The 21,023-nt window shown below is 38.1% G+C and overlaps 4 protein-coding genes across 4 annotated transcripts; all 4 read right to left on the bottom strand.

Moving 5' to 3' along the window:
* Positions 1-741: 741 nt before the first annotated feature.
* On the bottom strand, positions 742-3,716 carry LOC137168213 (nuclear factor 7, brain-like). Its single transcript, XM_067570727.1, has one exon. The coding sequence runs from the start codon at positions 3,466-3,468 to the stop codon at positions 2,041-2,043; it is 1,428 nt and encodes a 475-aa protein (XP_067426828.1). The 5' UTR covers positions 3,469-3,716; the 3' UTR covers positions 742-2,040.
* Positions 3,717-6,507: 2,791 nt separating this feature from the next.
* On the bottom strand, positions 6,508-9,569 carry LOC137168206 (zinc-binding protein A33-like). Its single transcript, XM_067570714.1, has one exon. It carries the CDS (start codon positions 9,223-9,225, stop codon positions 7,798-7,800), a length of 1,428 nt encoding a protein of 475 aa, XP_067426815.1. The 5' UTR covers positions 9,226-9,569; the 3' UTR covers positions 6,508-7,797.
* A 3,928-nt stretch (positions 9,570-13,497) lies between these two features.
* Positions 13,498-15,261, bottom strand: LOC137168195 (nuclear factor 7, brain-like). Its single transcript, XM_067570705.1, has one exon. It carries the CDS (start codon positions 15,022-15,024, stop codon positions 13,603-13,605), a length of 1,422 nt encoding a protein of 473 aa, XP_067426806.1. The 5' UTR covers positions 15,025-15,261; the 3' UTR covers positions 13,498-13,602.
* A 1,814-nt stretch (positions 15,262-17,075) lies between these two features.
* LOC137168186 (nuclear factor 7, ovary-like) lies at positions 17,076-19,762 on the bottom strand. Its single transcript, XM_067570694.1, has one exon. The coding sequence runs from the start codon at positions 19,502-19,504 to the stop codon at positions 18,077-18,079; it is 1,428 nt and encodes a 475-aa protein (XP_067426795.1). The 5' UTR covers positions 19,505-19,762; the 3' UTR covers positions 17,076-18,076.
* Between the last annotated feature and the right edge of the window lie 1,261 nt (positions 19,763-21,023).

Below are 21,023 nucleotides of genomic sequence, written 5' to 3'. Positions count from 1 at the left end.
CCTGCATGTCACTTTGAGGAACAGCACTCGAGTCCGACTGACAGATTAGAGGCAGTTCAGAGAGTGAATGAGCTCCAGCAGGGGGCGCAGTCACACAAAGTAAAGCACAAACAGGACACAGATGGACGGCAGGTTGATGCTTCTAATGTAGCTGCACAATAAGTCGACTTTAGTGTCAAATCTGACAGACGATCCAGTCAGAGACAACAGCAGTTTATCACTGTAGAATAAGAACAAGCTTCCATTATAATTATTGATCAGGGCTGCACAATTATGACTAAATTGATCGTTCTGATTACAGTTTGAGATCATGATCATGATGTTGCTGCACAATTATTTTCCTCAGTGATTTGGGAACAAAATGATTCTCCTTCATTCATCTTATATCAGCATCTTAACTGTTTGCAGCCACATTCTTAATGAAATGAAATGCACCAACACCACTAATAAATCATTATTCTATATGAATGATCAGAGCTGAGTCATGATTGAAAATGATTAATTGTGCAGCCCTACATATAAACTAATGTCTGTCCTCCTCTAGTCTCTTGAGGTCAGTGAGCTCTGCTGCCTTCCTGTCAGCTGTTTAGTCAGATGAAGCTTTACTGAGATAAACTGGAGCCTCTGTGTTCACTCTGAACCTCTGCTATCTTCTTTCTCCAGCCACTGACTAAGTTGCACTGACAACACTGAGTTGGCTTCTCCTCGTAGGGTGTCTTTCACTCTTTTTTCCCTGGTCCCTCTGTTTCCAACCTTCTTCAATCATTTCTCTGCAGTTGGCTCTTTCTAGTTTCCCTTTGTCTCTTTTTGTCAGTTTGGGTTTCTTCTGTATAATAATATTAATCCTCTAGTTCTCTGATTCTTCAGATTATTGCTCTGTTCTCTTACGTGCTACACGTGTTTCTCTAACTTCAAGAAAATGTGTTAAGGTGTTATCAATAAAATGACAATTTAAATAGAAACGTGAATGTCTTTCTGTGTTTACAGACACATAAAACTGCAGCACAGCTTTGATTGTGATTTTTATTGACAGAAGTAACCCAGGAAATCATTTCACTCTTGTTTGATTAGGACATTTGTTCACCAGATAAAAAACATATAACTTTTTGAATAAATCATAAATCGAAGACACAGTTAATCAGTGTAAATCATGACATTCATTCAGCACAGACTCACATGTGCTGATGTGTTTCACAAGTGATGATTAACATAAACACACAGGAGCAAATTATTAAGAAATGAGTGAATTAAGAATGAAAGAATTAAGAAATAAATGCTAAAACAGAAAGATAAAGGTGATCACTACTAACAACCTTTAAAATTCAGAGTTCAACGTGAGGGTCAGGGCTTTACTGTCAATTATTTGTAATACATATTACTAGAAATGAGACTTTCTTCCTTCATATGAAATGTGGATGATGATTTTTGAAGTCATTGTTCATTTTATTTTATTGACTAAATGTTTGATAAGTGAATATCTGAATGAAATACATTAGTAAATAATTAAAGGAAATGGTTATTAGGTGCAGCCAAAGCAGTGATCTACATCATCTTTAGGTCAATATTTGATGGACTTGTTTTACCTTCTTGCAATTTTGGGCTGCTGTAATTTGGACTGAACCTTGAAGAAGAAATGAAAAACTGTTCACCATTAATTTCCACAGAATTTTCTCGAGTTAAAGTATCACAGATCAGGAAGGAGATTCAGTTTGTTCTCATGGATAAAACTAAACGAATATATAAAAAAGTTTGACAGTCAGAAGTTATCTGTGATTAATAACACACATGGTAAATAAGTAACAGGTGATATTAAATCAACATTCCCTGTTTGGTCCATTCTGCACAATAACATGTTACTACAGTCTGAATGCACTATCATGAATATGTTTTGAGAAAGTTTACCTCACAGATTTACTTGAAAGATGTGAATGACTAAACATCAAAAGTTTCACCTGTAAAGAACTGGAAAAAAATAAATCTGTAGATCTAATTATCCTCCTCAAATCCTAATAAATCACATCTCACAAACCTTCCTGAACATCACAGAGAAATCTCAGTTTGACAGATTTTGATATCAGTAGTTTTAGCATCACCAGCCTTTCCAATGTAAAAATAAGGGAAGAGTTTCTCAGTGAAAGTGGCTCTGTAAGTGTAGATGTGAGTCATGTCTTCAGGGTCGTAGAAGGACACCTCCCCCCTGTCATAGTCCAGCTGGACTCTGATCCTCTGGAGACTCTTCTTCACCCTGACAGTCTTACCAAGACCATTAGTGTATTTTCCACTGCGATGCAGTAAACACCAGATTCCATATTCTGGTGAAGCAAATCGCTTTCCCTTCCTGTCAGCTGACTCTTTAGCCAAACCCACATTCCAGACAGGATGGTCTCCCACCTCCACCTCCCAGCTGTGTTTCCCTGAGCTAAAGCCCTCAGAACCCAGAACATCAGTATACTTAGTGCTTTTCTCTGGATTATCAGGGAGCTGCTGCTTTGTGTCTCCACGTCTCACACTGGTCAGATCATCAGACAGATAGAGACTGGAAGCTGCAGTGTTTGGGTCCAGAATGACAGGACTGAAGTGGACCTTCTCCTTCATCTTCTCCCAGACTCTGAAGGACAAGTTGCCCAGGTGTTTGGCCACATCTATCAGTGCTCCTGAGACCAGCTGTGGATCTGACAGTGAGCACTGGTCTCTGGCTCTGGTCTGAGTGGGTTTATAACTGCTGAGGAATGACACATTGTGTTTCTGCAGGTCTTCTTCAACAGCAGAGATACTGTCTGACAGAGAGGAGATCTGCTCCTGAATACTCTTCATCTCTCTGCTGATAGTCTTCCCCTTCTGCTCCTCTTCCTCCCTCGGAGCTGCCAGTCTGGACTCCTCTTCCTCTTTCAGGAACTGGTAGAGCTTGTTGAATTCTGCTCTGATCTGCTTCTCTGTGGACAACAGCTGCTTCTTGGAGTGTTCAACCATTTCATTGTATGTTTTCTCCACTTGTTTGTATTTGTTCCTCTTGTCCTGTAGAGACTTTAAGTCAGATTTCAGCTGGTCCTTCAGGTCACTGACTGCTTGTTCTACAGGAACCACCTTGTGACTCTGGTGGAGAGAAAACTCACAGACAGGACACACAGCTCTCTGTTCATCCTCACAGAACCAATAAGGGACTTCTGGATGTTTATCACACACCACTTCCTCTTTCTCCTTTTCTTTCTCCGTCTCAGGTGAATCATTATTCTGCCTCTTAGCAAAGGAGTCAGCCAGGTCTTTGAGAGAGAGGTTGATGGATGGATAATCCTTTGAGGATTTTCTTTTACAAATGGGACAGTTTTTGTTTTTAGCTTGTTCCCAGAATTTTTGTAGACAGCTTGAACAGAAGCTGTGGTTGCAGGTCAGAGACACAGGATCTCTGAAAGTCTCTGAACACACGTGGCAACTCAGGTAACTTTCAACAAGAGCAATTTTCTCAGCCATTTTCTCACATTTCTAGATTTTCTTTAAGTTGCAGACTCACCAAATTACTGTCCCTTCAACTTTCTCTGTTCAATCCTCCAAGTGTGTGTTCTTCAGTAGAGATTTCACTCTGTAATGTAATGGCGTCTGCGCTCTGTTCAACACTGTAAACCTGCTTTCAGTTTCATTTACCTGCGTCACAGGTAGAGAGCTGATTGAAATAAAACTGCCATTTGATTGTGTCTCCACCAGATGTTACTGTTTCTGTGTTACAGATGTTAAAAGAATACTCCACCAAAAGCCTACTGTATGTTTTAACTATCAAACACTGAAAGCGTCTATACTAGAAAAGTGTATGTGAAATAGTGCTGAAACAATTATAATTGACTGACAGAACATTCATTCACAACAACTTCATCAACCAAAAAATAGTTTAAGCAGAGCTGTTTATGGCAATTTTAATCATTTTATAATATTCTATTATTTTAAATTTAACTTTATTAAACTTTACTCAACTTCTGTTCTGTCAGTTAGTACATTTACATGAAGACTAGTGCCTGTTATGAATTATCCTGATTTTAGTCATGTTCAAGCTATGATATAACACAACTTGGTAATTAGTATCCCTTTATGATTGATGAATATTATCCAGGTTTCTGATCGTCTGTGCAGGAGTGTCTTTGACTCTTTAACATCCCAGACAGTCTCTGTCATTTCTATATTGAAAATATTGTTTCCCATTGTAGAATAGACCCACACCATTCAACAATCCTTCACCTACTTCCTTGGTGTGAATCCAACCATTCTCACCTGAGCTCACTCACTCCTAATCATGGTCTACTGATATCTCACCCATTTCCTTTGTTCTGGCCGGCAGCACCACTAACCACATGTGAGAGTCCTCTGTACCTGTGTTTCACATACACCTATGGTTGTGTGTGACTAAAGTGAGTTTATTACTTTCTTCATATGTTATAATTTAATGGTTATTTTTGGATTCATGTAGATTGAATGTGAGCAAAAGCTTGACCAGTATATACTGGTAAATGATATAATGGTCACCTGGCCTGTTTGCTTTGAGCCTACAGATTTATAGTTGTATGTAAGTGCACATTGCACATAACTCATTCTCTGTAGTTCTTAATTTAGGAGATGCAACATCTAGAATCCTTATAACTTAAATTAAAATATTTAAAACTTCTTTCACTGTGTAATTATTAAATGTAAAGTTTGCTGTGACGTATTAATTTCAGCCCTAATATTTACTGTTTTGTTAGATACCTAGATGTGTGATGTTATATATTGTTTAACTGTATATTGTAATTCTTGTGTTTTTCTGTTCATCATTTATAAAAAAAAAACCATAACCGTCACAAGCTTCATCATCTTCTATTGCTCTAGCCTACATGTATGCATGTTGGCAATAAATGGCTCAAATGGAAACATCAGTTGTCCCTTAAATTCTTATTGATGTACCCTGGTGATGCTCAAACTCCTGTGAACCGATCCATACACAGGCATACACTGCACATATAGTATCTTATTATATCCTGGTTATGAATTATCCTGCTGTGGATCATATTATGTTTGTTTTACACAGCAGTGTGTTTTTTCTACAGAGTCTGCCTGCAGTCTCCTCTCAGTATCAGGTGTTTAGTGTTTTTTTTTTTTTAATGTAAGGGACGCATTGGATGTCAGTGTGACAGACTTTTAAGAGTAGATCAGGTGTCTGAAATTGATTACAAAATATTTCTTCCTCCTCTTTGGTGCGTAAAAACAGTCCTGCCCACTCCCCTCCAAAAAAAGAGGAAATAGCAGCATGTACAGTATAAATGTGTTTTTCTTCTGTTCTTCTTAGTGTGTTTACTAGCATTGAAAAGCAGTATAATAAGACTCACATATTTAACATGAAGGAGTACACAGTATTACACAACTGCCACTAACTAGCAGCATAGCTGGCGTTTCCTTTGCATGACAGTCAGCAGGACACTTGTTTTTTTGGTGTTTTTTCCTTTTTATTTGGTTCGTCATTTTCTACTGAATGCTGGTATACTCCACCTTTCTCTTTCTATTTTCTCAGCTTTTTAAGTGCATATAACTATTTTTGTCTCAAGATGATATAATGAAGATGACTATGATGATCAGGATGATTATATTGATGACTGTGGCACTAAGGATGACTATGAGGATGATGATGATGATTATTTTGCATGCTTTTCTACGGGGCTCTGTGTTGTCAGTGCCTTTTGAACATAGCTGAGAGAATACGAGGAGCACTTGTTGACCATCAGCACTGAGAGTGAGCGGTTCTTCACTCAGCCTGCATGTCACTTTGAGGAACAGCACTCGAGTCCGACTGACCGATTAGAGGCAGATCAGAGAGTGAATGAGCTCCAGCAGGGGGCGCAGTCACACAAAGTAAAGCACAAACAGGACACAGATGGACGGCAGGTTGATGCTTCTAATGTAGCTGCACAATAAGTCGACTTTAGTGTCAAATCTGACAGACAATCCAGTCAGAGACAACAGCAGTTTATCACTGTAGAATAAGAACCAGCTTCCATTATAATTATTGATCAGGGCTGCACAATTATGACTAAATTGATCGTTCTGATTACAGATTGAGATCATGATCATGATGTTGCTGCACAATTATTTTCCTCAGTGATTTGGGAACAAAATGATTCTCCTTCATTCATCTTATATCAGCATCTTAACTGTTTGCAGCCACATTGTTAATGAAATGAAATGCACCAACACCACTAATAAATCATTATTCTATATGAATGATCAGAGCTGAGTCATGATTGAAAATGATTAATTGTGCAGCCCTACATATAAACTAATGTCTGTCCTCCTCTAGTCTCTTGAGGTCAGTGAGCTCTGCTGCCTTCCTGTCAGCTGTTTAGTCAGATGAAGCTTTACTGAGATAAACTGGAGCCTCTGTGTTCACTCTGAACCTCTGCTATCTTCTTTCTCCAGCCACTGACTAAGTTGCACTGACAACACTGAGTTGGCTTCTCCTCGTAGGGTGTCTTTCACTCTTTTTTCCCTGGTCCCTCTGTTTCCAACCTTCTTCAATCATTTCTCTGCAGTTGGCTCTTTCTAGTTTCCCTTTGTCTCTTTTTGTCAGTTTGGGTTTCTTCTGTATAATAATATTAATCCTCTAGTTCTCTGATTCTTCAGATTATTGCTCTGTTCTCTTACGTGCTACACGTGTTTCTCTAACTTCAAGAAAATGTGTTAAGGTGTTATCAATAAAATGACAATTTAAATAGAAACGTGAATGTCTTTCTGTGTTTACAGACACATAAAACTGCAACACAGCTTTGATTTTTATTTTTATTGCCAGAAGTAACCCAGGAAATCATTTAACTCTTGTTTTGATCAGGACATTTGTTCACCTGATAGAAAACATACAACTTTTTGAATAAATTATAAATCAAAGACACAGTTAACCAACGTAAATCCTGACATTCATTCAGCACAGACTCACATGTACTGATGTGTTTCACAAGTGATGATTAACATAAACACACAGGAACAAACAGCAGCTCCAACTTTATAAATGTTCAAGAATTAAGAGATAAATGCTGAAACAGAAAGATGAAGGTGATCACTACTAACAACCTTTAAAATCCAGAGTTCAACATGAGGGTCAGGGCTTTACTGTCAATCTTTTTGAATACACATCATTAGGACTGAAGATTGATCATATTTGATGTATATTTTCATTTTATTTTATTGACTAAATGTTTGATCAATGAGTAAAAGCATTAACAAATTAATAGATAATAAAAAAATTGTCATGAGGTGCAGCTCAAGCTGTGATCTACATGATCTTTATGTCAATATTTGATGGACACCTTCAAATTAACCTTGAAGAAGAAATGAAAAACTGTTAAAATTAAGTTTCTTGAGTTGAAGCACCAAAAATCAGGAAGAAGGTTCAGTTTGTTTTCATGGATAAAACTGAATGAACATATAGAAAAGTTTTGACAATCAGTAGATATGTGATTAATGACACACATGGTAAATAAATAACAGGTGAATTATTACGTCAAGATTCCCTGTTCTGTCCATTCTTCACAGTAAAAAAAAGTTTTCCCTTTATTTTAAAAAGAGAACATTTGTAAAACGTCTGAATGTATTATTATAAATACACTTTGAAAAAAATATTTTTTACTTTAAAAGAAAAAAAAAACCCTGGATGATTAAACCATTAAAAAGTAAATGTTAAATGCATTACTCTCACTTATAAATCACTAACTGATAGTGACAAAATAAATCTGCAGATCTAATTATTCCATCAAATCCTAATAAATCACATCTCACAAACCTTCCTGAACTTCACAGAGAAATCTCAGTTTGACAGATTTTGATATCAGTGGTTTTAGCATCACCAGCTGGTCCAAGGTTAAAAAATGGGAAGAGTTTCTCAGTGAAAGTGTCTCTGTGAGTGCAGATGTGAGTCATGTCTTCAGGGTCGTAGAAGGACACCTCCCCCCTGTCATAGTCCAGCTGAACTCTGATCCTCTGGAGACTCTTCTTCACACTGACAGTCTCACCAAGACCATTAGTGTATTTTCCACTGCGATGCAGTAAACACCAGATTCCATATTCTGGTGTAGCTAATCGCTTTCCCTTCCTGTCAACTGACTCTTTAGCCGAACCTACATTCCAGCAAGGATAGTTTCCCACCTCCACCTCCCAGCTGTGTTTCCCTGAGCTGAAGCCCTCAGAGCCCAGAGCAGTGTGATAATTAGTGTGTCTCTCTGGATTATCAGGGAGCTGCTGCTTTGTGTCTCCACGTCTCACACTGGTCAGATCATCAGACAGATAGAGACGGGGGTTTGCAGTGTTCGGGTCCAGAATGACAGGACTGAAGTGGACCTTCTCCTTCATCTTCTCCCAGACTCTGAAGGACAGGTTGCCCAGGTGTTTGGCCACATCTATCAGCGCTCCTGAGACCAGCTGTGGATCTGACAGTGAGCACTGGTCTCTGGCTCTGGTCTGAGTGGGTTTATAACTGCTGAGGAATGACACGCTGTGTTTCTGCAGGTCTTCTTCAACAGCAGAGATGCTGTCTGACAGAGAGGAGATCTGCTCCTGAATCCTCTTCATCTCTCTGCTGATAGTCTTCCCCTTCTGCTCCTCTTCCTCCCTCAGAGCTGCCAGTCTGGACTCCTCTTCCTCTTTCAGGAACTGGTGGAGCTTGTTGAACTCTGCTCTGATCTGCTTCTCTGTGGACAACAGCTGATTCTTGGAGTGTTCAACCATTTCATTGTATGTTTTCTCCACTTGTTTGTATTTGTTCCTCTTGTCCTGCAGAGACTTTAAGTCAGAGTTCAGCTGGTCCTTCAGGTCACTGACTGCTTGTTCTACAGGAACCACCTTGTGGCTCTGGTGGAAAGAAAACTCACAGACAGGACACACAACTCTCTGTTCATCCTCACAGAACCAATAAGGGACTTCTGAATGTTTATCACACACCACTTCCTCTTTCTCCTTTTCTTTCTCCGTCTCAGATGAATCGTTATTCTGCCTTTTAGCAAAGGAGTCAGCCAGGTCTTTGAGAGAAAGGTTGATGGATGGATAATCCTTTGATGATTTTCTTTTACAAATGGGACAGTTTTTGTTTTTAGCTTGTTCCCAGAATTTTTGTAGACAGCTTGAACAGAAGCTGTGGTTGCAGGTCAGAGACACAGGATCTCTGAAAGTCTCTGAACACACATGGCAAGTCAGGAAACTTTCCAAAAGAGCAATTTTGTCAGCCATTTCGTCTGATTTCTAGATTTTCTTTAAGTTGCAGACTCACCAAATTACAGTCCCTTCAACTCTCTCTGTTCAATCCTCCGAGTGTGTGCTCTTCAGTAGAGATTTAACTCTGTAATGTAATGGCGTCTGCGGTCTGTTCAACACTGTAAACCTGCTTTCAGTTTCATTTACCTGCGTCACAGGTAGAGAGCTGATTGAAATGAAACTGCCATTTGATTGTGTCTCCACCAGATGTTGCTGTTTCTGTGTTACAGATGTTAAAGGAATACTCCACCAAAAACCTACTGTATGTTTTAACTATTAAACACTGAAAGTGTCTATATTTGAAAAGTTTATGTGAAATAGTGCTGAAACAATTGTAATTTACTACCAGAACATTCATTCAGAACAACTTCATCAACCAATAAATAGTTTAAGCAGAGCTGTTTATGGCAATTTTAATCATTTTATAATATTCTATTATTTTAAATTTAACTTTATTAAACTTTACTCAACTTCTGTTCTGTCAGTTAGTACATTTACATGAAGATTAGTGCCTGTTATGAATAATCCTGATTTTAATCATGTTAAAGTTATGATATAACACAACTTGGTAATTAGTATCCCTTTATGATTGATGAATATTATCCAGGTTTCTGATCGTCTGTGCAGGAGTGCCTTTGACTCCTGAACATCCCAGACAGTCTCTGTCATTTCTATATTGACGTGCAGGTACTATCAGTAGTGATCCTGAAGTTTGAATTGTTAAAATTAGTAAAGCAATTAAGATGGGGTTTTTTTTACAGTGAAAAACCTCTGCATTAAGAAAATATTGTTTCCCATTACAGAATAGATCCACACTATTCAACAATCCTTCACCTACTTCCTTGGTGTGGATCCGCCCATTCTCACCTGAGCTCATTCACTCCTAATCATGGTCTACTGATATCTCGCCCATTTCCTTTGTTCTGGCCGGCAGCACCACTAACCACATGTGAGAGTCCTCTGTACCTGTGTTTCACATACACACCTATGGATGTGTGTGACTAAAGTGAGTTTATTACTTGCTTCATATGTTATAGTTTAATGGTTGTTTTTGGATTCATGTAGATTGAATGTGAGTAAAAACTTGACCAGTATATACTGGTAAATGATATAATGGTCACCTGGCTTGTTTGCTTTGATCCTACAGATGTATAGTTGTGTGTAAGTGCACATTGCACATAACTCATTCTCTGTAGTTCTTAATTTAGCAGATGCAACATCTAGAATCCTTATAACTTAAATTAGAATATTTAAAACTTCTTTCATTGTGTAATTGTTAAATGTAAAGTTTGCTGTGACGTATTAATTTCAGCCCTAATATTCACTGTTTTGTTAGATACCTAAATGTGTGATGTTATATATTGTTTAACTGTATATTGTAATTCTTGTGTTTTTCTGTTCATCATTTATTTAAAAAAAAACATAACCGTCACAAGCTTCATCATTTTCTATTGCTCTAGCCTACATGTATGCATGTTGGCAGTAAATGCCTTAAATGGAAACATCAGTCGTCCCTTAAATTCTTATCGATGTACCCTGGTGATGCTCAAACTCCTGTGAACCGATCCATACACAGGTATACACTGCACATACAGTATCTTATTATATCCTGGTTATGAATTATCCTGCTGTGGATCATATTATGTTTGTTTTACACAGCAGTGTGTTTTTTCTACAGAGTCTGCCTGCAGTCTCCTCTCAGTATCAGGTGTTTAGTGTTTTTTTTATGTAAGGGACACATTGGATGTCATTGTGACAGACTTTTAAGAGTAGATCAGGTGTCTGAAATTGATTACAAAATATTTTTTCCTCTTCTTTGGAGCCTAAAAACAGTCCTGCCCACTCCCCTCAAAAAAAAGAAGAAATAGCAGCATGTACAGTACAAATGTGTTGTTCTTCTGTTCTTCTTAGTGTGTTTACTAGCCTTGAAAACCAGTATAATAAGACTCACATATTTAACATGAAGGAGTACACAGTATTACACAACTGCCACTAACTAGCAGCATAGCTGGCGTTTCCTTTGCATGACAGTCAGCAGGACACTTGTTTTTTTGGTGTTTTTTCCTTTTTATTTGGTTCGTCATTTTCTACTGAATGCTGGTATACTCCACCTTTCTCTTTCTATTTTCTCAGCTTTTTAAGTGCATATAACTATTTTTGTCTCAAGATGATATAATGAAGATGACTATGATGATCAGGATGATTATATTGATGACTGTGGCACTAAGGATGACTATGAGGATGATGATGATGATTATTTTGCATGCTTTTCTACGGGGCTCTGTGTTGTCAGTGCCTTTTGAACATAGCTGAGAGAATACGAGGAGCACTTGTTGACCATCAGCACTGAGAGTGAGCGGTTCTTCACCCAGCTTGCATGTCACTTTGAGGAACAGCACTCGAGTCCGACTGACAGATTAGAGGCAGTTCAGAGAGTGAATGAGCTCCATCAGGGGGCGCAGTCACACAAAGTAAAGCACAAACAGGACACAGATGGACGGCAGGTTGATGCTTCTAATGTAGCTGCACAATAAGTCGACTTTAGTGTCAAATCTAACAGACGATCCAGTCAGAGACAACAGCAGTTTATCACTGTAGGATAAGAACCAGCTTCCATTATAATTATTGATCAGGGCTGCACAATTATGACTAAATTGATCGTTCTGATTACAGTTTGAGATCATGATCATGATGTTGCTGCACAATTATTTTCCTCAGTGATTTGGGAACAAAATGATTCTCCTTCATTCATCTTATATCAGCATCTTAACTGTTTGCAGCCACATTGTTAATGAAATGAAATGCACCAACACCACTAATAAATCATTATTCTATATGAATGATCAGAGCTGAGTCATGATTGAAAATGATTAATTGTGCAGCCCTACATATAAACTAATGTCTGTCCTCCTCTAGTCTCTTGAGGTCAGTGAGCTCTGCTGCCTTCCTGTCAGCTGTTTAGTCAGATGAAGCTTTACTGAGATAAACTGGAGCCTCTGTGTTCACTCTGAACCTCTGCTATCTTCTTTCTCCAGCCACTGACTAAGTTGCACTGACAACACTGAGTTGGCTTCTCCTCGTAGGGTGTCTTTCACTCTTTTTTCCCTGGTCCCTCTGTTTCCAACCTTCTTCAATCATTTCTCTGCAGTTGGCTCTTTCTAGTTTCCCTTTGTCTCTTTTTGTCAGTTTGGGTTTCTTCTGTATAATAATATTAATCCTCTAGTTCTCTGATTCTTCAGATTATTGCTCTGTTCTCTTACGTGCTACATGTGTTTCTCTAACTTCAAGAAAATGTGTTAAGGTGTTATCAATAAAATGACAATTTAAATAGAAACGTGAATGTCTTTCTGTGTTTACAGACACATAAAACTGCAGCACAGCTTTGATTTTGATTTTTATTGCCAGAAGTAACCCAGGAAATCATTTAACTCTTGTTTTGATCAGGATATTTGTTCACCTGATAGAAAACATACAACTTTTTGAATAAATCATAAATTGAAGACACAGTTAATCAGTGTAAATCCTGACATTCATTCAGCACAGACTCACATGTGCTTATGTATTTCACATCTAAAATGTGAAGTGATGATTAACATAAACACACAGGAACAAATTATTAAGAAATAAATAAAAGAATTAAGAATAATAAAGGTGATCACTACTAACAACTTTTAAAATCCAGAGTTCAACATGAGGGTCAGGGCTTTACTGTCAATCTTTTTGAATACATATCATTAGGACTGAAGATTGATCATATTTGATGTATATTTTCATTTTATTTTATTGACTAAATGTTTGATCAATGAATAAAAGCATTAACAAATTAATAGATAATTAAAAAAAAAAATTGTCATCAGGTGCAGTCCAAGCTGTGATCTACATGATCTTTATGTCAATATTTGATGGACACTTTCAAATTAACCTTGAAGAAGAAATGAAAAACTGTTTAAAACTAATTTCTGCAGAATTTTCTTGAGTTAAAGCACCAAAAATCAGGAAGAAGTTTCAGTTTGTTTTCATGGATGAAACTGAATGAACATATAGAAAAGGTTTGACAATCAGTAGATATCTGTGATTAATGACACACATGGTAAATAAACAGGTGAATTATTACGTCAAGATTCCCTGTTCTGTCCATTCTTCACAGTAAAAAAAGTTTTTCCTTTATTTTAAAAAGAGAACATTTGTAAAAAGTCTGAATGTATTATTATAAATACACTTTGAAGAAAAATATTTTTTACTTTAAATGCATGACTCTCACATATAAAGAACTGATAGTGACAAAATAAATCTGTAGATCTAATTATCCTCCTCAAATCCTAATAAATCACATCTCACAAACCTTCCTGAACATCACAGAGAAATCTCAGTTTGACAGATTTTGATATCAGTGGTTTTAGCATCACCAGCCTCTTCAATATCAAAATAAGGGAAGAGTTTCTCAGTGAAAGTGTCTCTGTGAGTGTAGATGTGAGTCTTGTCTTCAGGGTCATAGAAGGACACCTCCCCCCTGTCATAGTCCAGCTGGACTCTGATCCTCTGGAGACTCTTCTTCACACTGACAGTCTCACCAGCTCCATTAGTGTATTTTCCATCGCGATGCATTAAACACCAGATTCCATATTCTGGTGAAACACTTGCCTCTCCTTTGTCAACTGACTCTTTAACCAAACCCACAAGCCAGTCAGGATGGTCTCCCACCTCCATCTCCCAGCTGTGTTTCCCTGAGCTGAAGCCCTCAGAGCCCAGAACTTCGGGATACTTAGTGTGTCTCTCTGGATTATCAGGGAGCTGCTGCTCTGTGTCTCCCTGTCTCACACTGGTCAGATCATCAGACAGATAGAGACAGGGGCTGGCAGTGTTTGGGTCCAGAATGACAGGACTGAAGCGGACCTTCTCCTTCATCTTCTCCCAGACTCTGAAGGACAGGTTGCCCAGGTGTTTGGCCACATCTATCAGTGCTCCTGAGACCAGCTGTGGATCTGACAGTGAGCACTGGTCTCTGGCTCTGGTCTGAGTGGGTTTATAACTGCTGAGGAATGACACTTTGTGTTTCTGCAGGTCTTCTTCAACAGCAGAGATGCTGTCTGACAGAGAGGAGATCTGCTCCTGAATCCTCTTCATCTCTCTGCTGATAGACTTCCCCTTCTGCTCCTCTTCCTCCCTCAGAGCTGCCAGTCTGGACTCCTCTTCCTCTTTCAGGAACTGGTGGAGCTTGTTGAACTCTGCTCTGATCTGCTTCTCTGTGGACAACAGCTGCTTCTTGGAGTGTTCAACCATTTCATTGTATGTTTTCTCCACTTGTTTGTATTTGTTCCTCTTGTCCTGTAGAGACTTTAAGTCAGATTTCAGCTGGTCCTTCTGGTCACTGACTGCTTGTTCTATAGAAACCAACTTGTGACCGTGATGGAGAAGAAAATCACAGACAGGACACACAGCTCTCTGTTCATCCTCACAGAACCAATACGGGACTTCTGGATGTTTATCACACACCACCTCCTCTTTCTCCTTTTCTTTCTCCGTCTCAGGTGAATCATTATTCTGCCTCTTAGCAAAGGAGTCAGCCAGGTCTTTGAGAGAAAGGTTGATGGATGGATAATCCTTTGAAGATTTTCTTTTACAAATGGGACAGTTTTTGTTTTTAGCTTGTTCCCAGAATTTTTGCAGACAGCTTGAACAGAAGCTGTGGTTGCAGGTCAGAGACATAGGATCTCTGAAAGTCTCTGAACACACATGGCAACTCAGGAAACTTTCCAAAAGAGCTCTTTCAGCCATTTCCTCTGATTTCTAGATTTTCTTTAAGTTGCAGACTCACCAAATTACAGTCTCTTCAACTTTCTCTGTTCAATCCTCCGAGTGTGTGTTCTTCAGTAGAGATTTCTCTCTGTAATGTAACGACGTCCGCGCTCTGTTCAACAATGTAAATCTTTCAGTTTCATTTACTTGTTATGGGTGGAGAGCTGATTGAAATGAAACTGCCATTTGATTGTGTCTCCACCAGATGTTGCTGTTTCTGTGTTACAGATGTTAAAGGAATACTCCACCAAAAACTGACTGTATGTTTTAACTATCAAACACTGAAAGCGTCTATACTTGAAAAGTTTATGTGAAATAGTGCTGAAACAATTATAATTGACTGACATAACATTCATTCACACCAACTTCATCAACCAACAAATAGTTTAAGCAGAGCCATTTATGAAAAGTTTAATCATTTTATAATATTCTATTATTTTAAATTGTAACTTTATTAAACTTTACTCAATTTCTGTTCTGTCAGTTAGTACATTTACATGAAGACTAGTGCCTGTTATGAATTATCCTAATTTTAATCATGTTAAAGTTATGATATAACACAACTTGGTAATTAGTATCCCTTTATGATTGATGAATATTTTCCAGGTTTCTGATCGTCTGTGCAGGAGTGTCTTTGACTCCTGAACATCTCAGACAGTCTCTGTCATTTCTGCATTGAAGTGCAGGTACTATCAGTAGTGATCCTGAAGTTTGAATTATTAAAATTAGTAAAGCAATTAAGATGTTGTTGTTTTTTTTTTTTTTTTTTTTTTTACAGTGAAATACCTCTGCATTAAGAAAATATTGTTTCCCATTGTAGAATAGACCCACACCATTCAACAATACTCCGCCTACTTCCTTGGTGTGAATCCAACCATTCTCACCTGAGCTCACTCACTCCTAATCATGGTCTACTGATATCTCGCCCATTTCCTTTGTTCTGGCCGGCAGCACCACTAACCACATGTGAGAGTCCTCTGTACCTGTGTTTCACATACACACCTATGGCTGTGCGTGACTAAAGTGAGTTTATTACTTTCTTCATATGTTATAGTTTAATGGTTGTTTTTGGATTCATGTAGATTGAATGTGAGCAAAAGCTTGACCAGTATATACTGGTAAATGATATAATGGTCACCTGGCCTGTTTGCTTTGAGCCTACAGATTAATAGTTGTGTGTAAGTGCACATTGCACATAACTCATTCTCTGTAGTTCTTAATTTAGGAGATGCAACATCCAGAATCCTTATAACTTAAATTAGAATATTTAAAACTTCTTTCACTGTGTAATTGTTAAATGTAAAGTTTGCTGTGACGTATTAATTTCAGCCCTAATATTCACTGTTTGTTAGATACCTAAATGTGTGATGTTATATATAGTTTAACTGTATATTGTAATTCTTGTGTTTTTCTGTTCATCATTTATTTAAAAAAAACATAACCGTCACAAGCTTCATCATCTTCTATTGCTCTAGCCTACATGTATGCATGTTGGCAATAAATGGCTTAAATGGAAACATCAGTCGTCCCTTAAATTCTTATTGATGTACCCTGGTGATGCTCAAACTCCTGTGAACCGATCCATACACAGGCATACACTGCACATATAGTATCGTATTATATCCTGGTTATGAATTATCCTGCTGTGGATCATATTATGTTTGTTTTACACAGCAGTGTGTTTTTTCTACAGAGTCTGCCTGCAGTCTCCTCTCAGTATCAGGTGTTTAGTGTTTTTTTTATGTAAGGGACACATTGGATATCAGTGTGACAGACTTTTAAGAGTAGATCAGGTGTCTGAAATTGATTACAAAATATTTCTTCCTCCTCTTTGGAGCCTAAAAACAGTCCTGCCCACTCCCCTCCAAAAAAAGAGGAAATAGCAGCATGTACAGTATAAATGTGTTGTTCTTCTGTTCTTCTTAGTGCGTTTACTAGCATTGAAAACCAGTATAATAAGACTCACATATTCAACATGAAGGAGTACACAGTATTACACAACTGCCACTAACTAGCAGCATAGCTGGCAGAAGTAACCCAGGAAATCATTTAACTCTTGTTTTGATCAGGACATTTGTTCACCAAATAGAAAACATACAACTTTTTGAATAAATCATAAAATTAAATCCTGACATCAATCCAGCAGAGACTCACATGTGCTGATGTGTTTCACATCTGACGTGTGAAGTGATGATTAACATAAACACACAGGAACAAACAGCGGCTCCAACTTTATAAATGTTCAAGAATTAAGAAGTAAATGCTGAAACAGAAAGATGAAGGTGATCACTACTAACAACCTTTAAAATCCAGAGTTCAACATGAGGGTCAGGGCTTTACAATCAATCTTTTTGAATACATATCATTAGGACTGAAGATTGATCATATTTGATGTATATTTTCATTTTATTTTATTGACTAAATGTTTGATCAATGAATAAAAGCATTAACAAATTAATAGATAATAAAAAAAATGTCATCAGGTGCAGCCCAAGCTGTGATCTACATGATCTTTATGTCAATATTTGATGGACACTTTCAATTTCTTTTTTTTTTATTTCGGGCTGCTGTAATTTAGACTGAACCTTGGAGAGAGAAACAAAAAACTGTGAACATTAATTTCTGCAGAATTTGCTCAATTTAAAGTATCACAAATCAGGAAGAAGGTTCAGTTTGTTCTTGTGGATAAAACTGAATGAATATATAGAAAAGGTTTGACAGTCAGAAGTCTGTGATTAATGATACACATGGTAAATAAAGATCAGGTGAATTATTACATCAACATTCCCTGTTTGGTCCATTCTGCACAGTAAATGTTTTCTATCTAAACATTTGTAAAAACTCTGAATGTATTATTAGTACATTTTTTACTTCACTGAATTACTTTAAAAATAATCAACACATAAAAAGTAAATGTCAAATTCTTGACTTTCACCCCTAAAGAACTAACTGATATTGACAAAAATAAATCTGTAGATCTAATTATTCCATCAAATCCTAATAAATCACATCTCACAAACCTTCCTGAACATCACAGAGAAATCTCAGTTTGACAGATTTTGATATCAGTGGTTTTAGCATCAACAGCCTCTCCAAGGTTAAAAAATGGGAAGAGTTTCTCAGTGAAAGTGTCTCTGTGAGTGTAGATGTGAGTCATGTCTTCAGGGTCGTAATAGGACACCTCCCCCCTGTCGTAGTCCAGCTGGACTCTGATCCTCTGGAGACTCTTCTTCTCTGTGACAGTCTCACCAAGACCATTAGTGTATTTTCCACTGAGATGCAGTAAACACCAGATTCCATAATCTGGTGAGGCAAATATCTCTCCCTTCCTGTCAACTGACTCTTTAGCCAAACCCACATTCCAGACAGGATGGTCTCCCACCTCCACCTCCCAGCTGTGTTTCCCTGAGCTGAAGCCCTCAGAGCCCAGAACAGTGGAATACTTAGTGCATCTCTCTGGATTATCAGGGAGCTGCTGATATGTGTCTCCGTGTCTCACACTGGTCAGATCATCAGACAGATAGTGCCAGGGGTTTGCAGTGTTTGGGTCCAGAATGACAGGACTGAAGTGGACCTTCTCCTTCATCTTCTCCCAGACTCTGAAGGACAGGTTGCCCAGGTGTTTGGCCACATCTATCAGCGCTCCTGAGACCAGCTGTGGATCTGACAGTGAGCACTGGTCTCTGGCTCTGGTCTGAGTGGGTTTATAACTGCTGAGGAATGACACCTTGTGTTTCTGCAGGTCTTCTTCAACAGCAGAGATACTGTCTGACAGAGAGGAGATCTGCTCCTGAATACTCTTCATCTCTCTGCTGATAGTCTTCCCCTTCTGCTCCTCTTCCTCCCTCAGAGCTGCCAGTCTGGACTCCTCTTCCTCTTTCAGGAACTGGTGGAGCTTGTTGAACTCTGCTCTGATCTGCTTCTCTGTGGACAACAGTTGATTCTTGGAGTGTTCAACCATTTCATTGTATGTTTTCTCCACTTCTTCGTATTTGTCCCTCTTGTCCTGTAGAGACTCTAAGTCAGATTGCAGCTGGTCCTTCAGGTCACTGACTGCTTGTTCTACAGGAACCACCTTGTGACCGTGGTGGAGAGAAAACTCACAGACAGGACACACAGCTCTCTGTTCATCCTCACAGAACCAATAAGGGACTTCTGGATGTTTATCACACACCACTTCCTCTTTCTCCTTTTCTTTCTCTGTCTCAGATGAATCATTATTCTGCGTCTTTGCAAAGGAGTCAGCCAGGTCTTTGAGAGAAAGGTTGATGGATGGATAATCCTTTGAAGATTTTCTTTTACAAATGGGACAGTTTTTGTTTTTAGCTTGTTCCCAGAATTTTTGCAGACAGCTTGAACAGAAGCTGTGGTTGCAGGTCAGAGACACAGGATCTCTGAAAGTCTCTGAACACACATGGCAACTCAGGAAACTTTCCAAAAGAGCAGCTTTCTCAGCCATTTTCCCAGATTTTTTGATTTTCTTAAAGTTGTAGACTCACCAAGTTACAGTCCCTTCAACTTTCTCTGTTCAATCCTCCGAGTGTGTGTTCTTCAGTAGAGATTTCTCTCTGTAACGTAACGACGCCCGCGCTCTGTTCAACAATGTCAATCTTTCAGTTTCATTTACTTGTTATGGGTGGAGAGCTGTTTGAAATGAAACTGCCATTTGATTGTGTCTCCATCAGATGGTGCTGTATCTGTGTTATGGATGTTAAAGGAATACTCCACCAAAAACTGATATATTTTAACAATGAAAGCATCTCTTCTTGAAAAGTGGATGTGAAATAGTGCTGAAACAATTATAATTGACTGACAGAACATTCATTCACAACAACTTCATCAACCGATAAATAGTTTAAGCAGAGCCATTTATGAAAAGTTTAATCATTTTACAATATTCTATTATTTTAAATTGTAACTTAATTAAATTTCACTCAACTTCTGTTCTGTCAGTTAGTACATTTACATGGAGACTAGAGCCTGTTATGAATAATCCTAATTTTAATCATATTAAAGTTATGATATAACACAATTTGGTAATTAGTATCCCTTTACTATTGATGAATATTATCCAGGTTTCTGATCATCTGTGCAGGAGTGTTTTGACTCCTGAACATCCCAGACAGTCTCTGTCATTTCTATATTGAAAATATGTTTTTCCATTGTAGAATAGACCCACACTATTCAACAATCCTCCGCCTACTTGGTGTGGATCCGCCCATTCTCACCTGAGCTCACTCACTCCTAATCATGGTCTACTGATATCTCACCCATTTCCTTTGTTCTGGCCGGCAGCACCACTAACCACATGTGAGGGTCGTCTATACCTGTGTTTCACATACACACCTATGGCTGTGTGTGACTAAAGTGAGTTTATTACTTTCTTCATATGTTATAATTTAATGGTTATTTTTGGATTCATGTAGATTGAATGTGAGTAAGCACTTGACCAGTATATACTGGTAAATGACATAATGGTCACCTGGCCTGTTTGCTTTGAGCCTACAGATTTATAGTTGTGTGTAAGTGCACATTGCACATAACTCATTCTCTCTAGTTCTTAATTTAGGAGATGCAACATCTAGAATCCTTATAACTTAAATTAGAATATTTAAAACTTCTTTCACTGTGTAATTGTTAAATGTAAAGTTTGCTGTGACGTATTAATTTCAGCCCTAATATTCGCTGTTTGTTAGATACCTAAATGTGTGATGTTATATATTGTTTAACTATATATTGTAATTTTTGAGTTTTTCTGTTCATCATTTTCTGTTCACACAAAAAAAAAACATAACCGTCACAAGCTTCATCATCTTCTATTGCTCTAGCCTACATGTATGCATGTTGGCAGTAAATGGCTTAAATGGAAAAATCAGTCGTCCCTTAAATTCTTATCGATGTACCCTGGTGATGCTCAAACTCCTGTGAACCGATCCATACATAGGCAAACACTGCACATATAGTATCGTATTATATCC

This window comes from Thunnus thynnus, chromosome 2, assembly GCF_963924715.1.
Source record: "Thunnus thynnus chromosome 2, fThuThy2.1, whole genome shotgun sequence".
Lineage (NCBI taxonomy): Eukaryota > Metazoa > Chordata > Actinopteri > Scombriformes > Scombridae > Thunnus > Thunnus thynnus.
This window is presented reverse-complemented; position numbering and strand designations above follow the sequence as displayed.

Excerpts from the sequence above, each read along its gene's own strand:
- LOC137168213 (XM_067570727.1), bottom strand. The coding sequence starts at position 3,468 with ATGGCTGAGAAAATTGCTCTTGTTGAAAGTTACCTGAGTTGCCACGTG.
- LOC137168206 (XM_067570714.1), bottom strand. The coding sequence starts at position 9,225 with ATGGCTGACAAAATTGCTCTTTTGGAAAGTTTCCTGACTTGCCATGTG.
- LOC137168195 (XM_067570705.1), bottom strand. The coding sequence starts at position 15,024 with ATGGCTGAAAGAGCTCTTTTGGAAAGTTTCCTGAGTTGCCATGTGTGT.
- LOC137168186 (XM_067570694.1), bottom strand. The coding sequence starts at position 19,504 with ATGGCTGAGAAAGCTGCTCTTTTGGAAAGTTTCCTGAGTTGCCATGTG.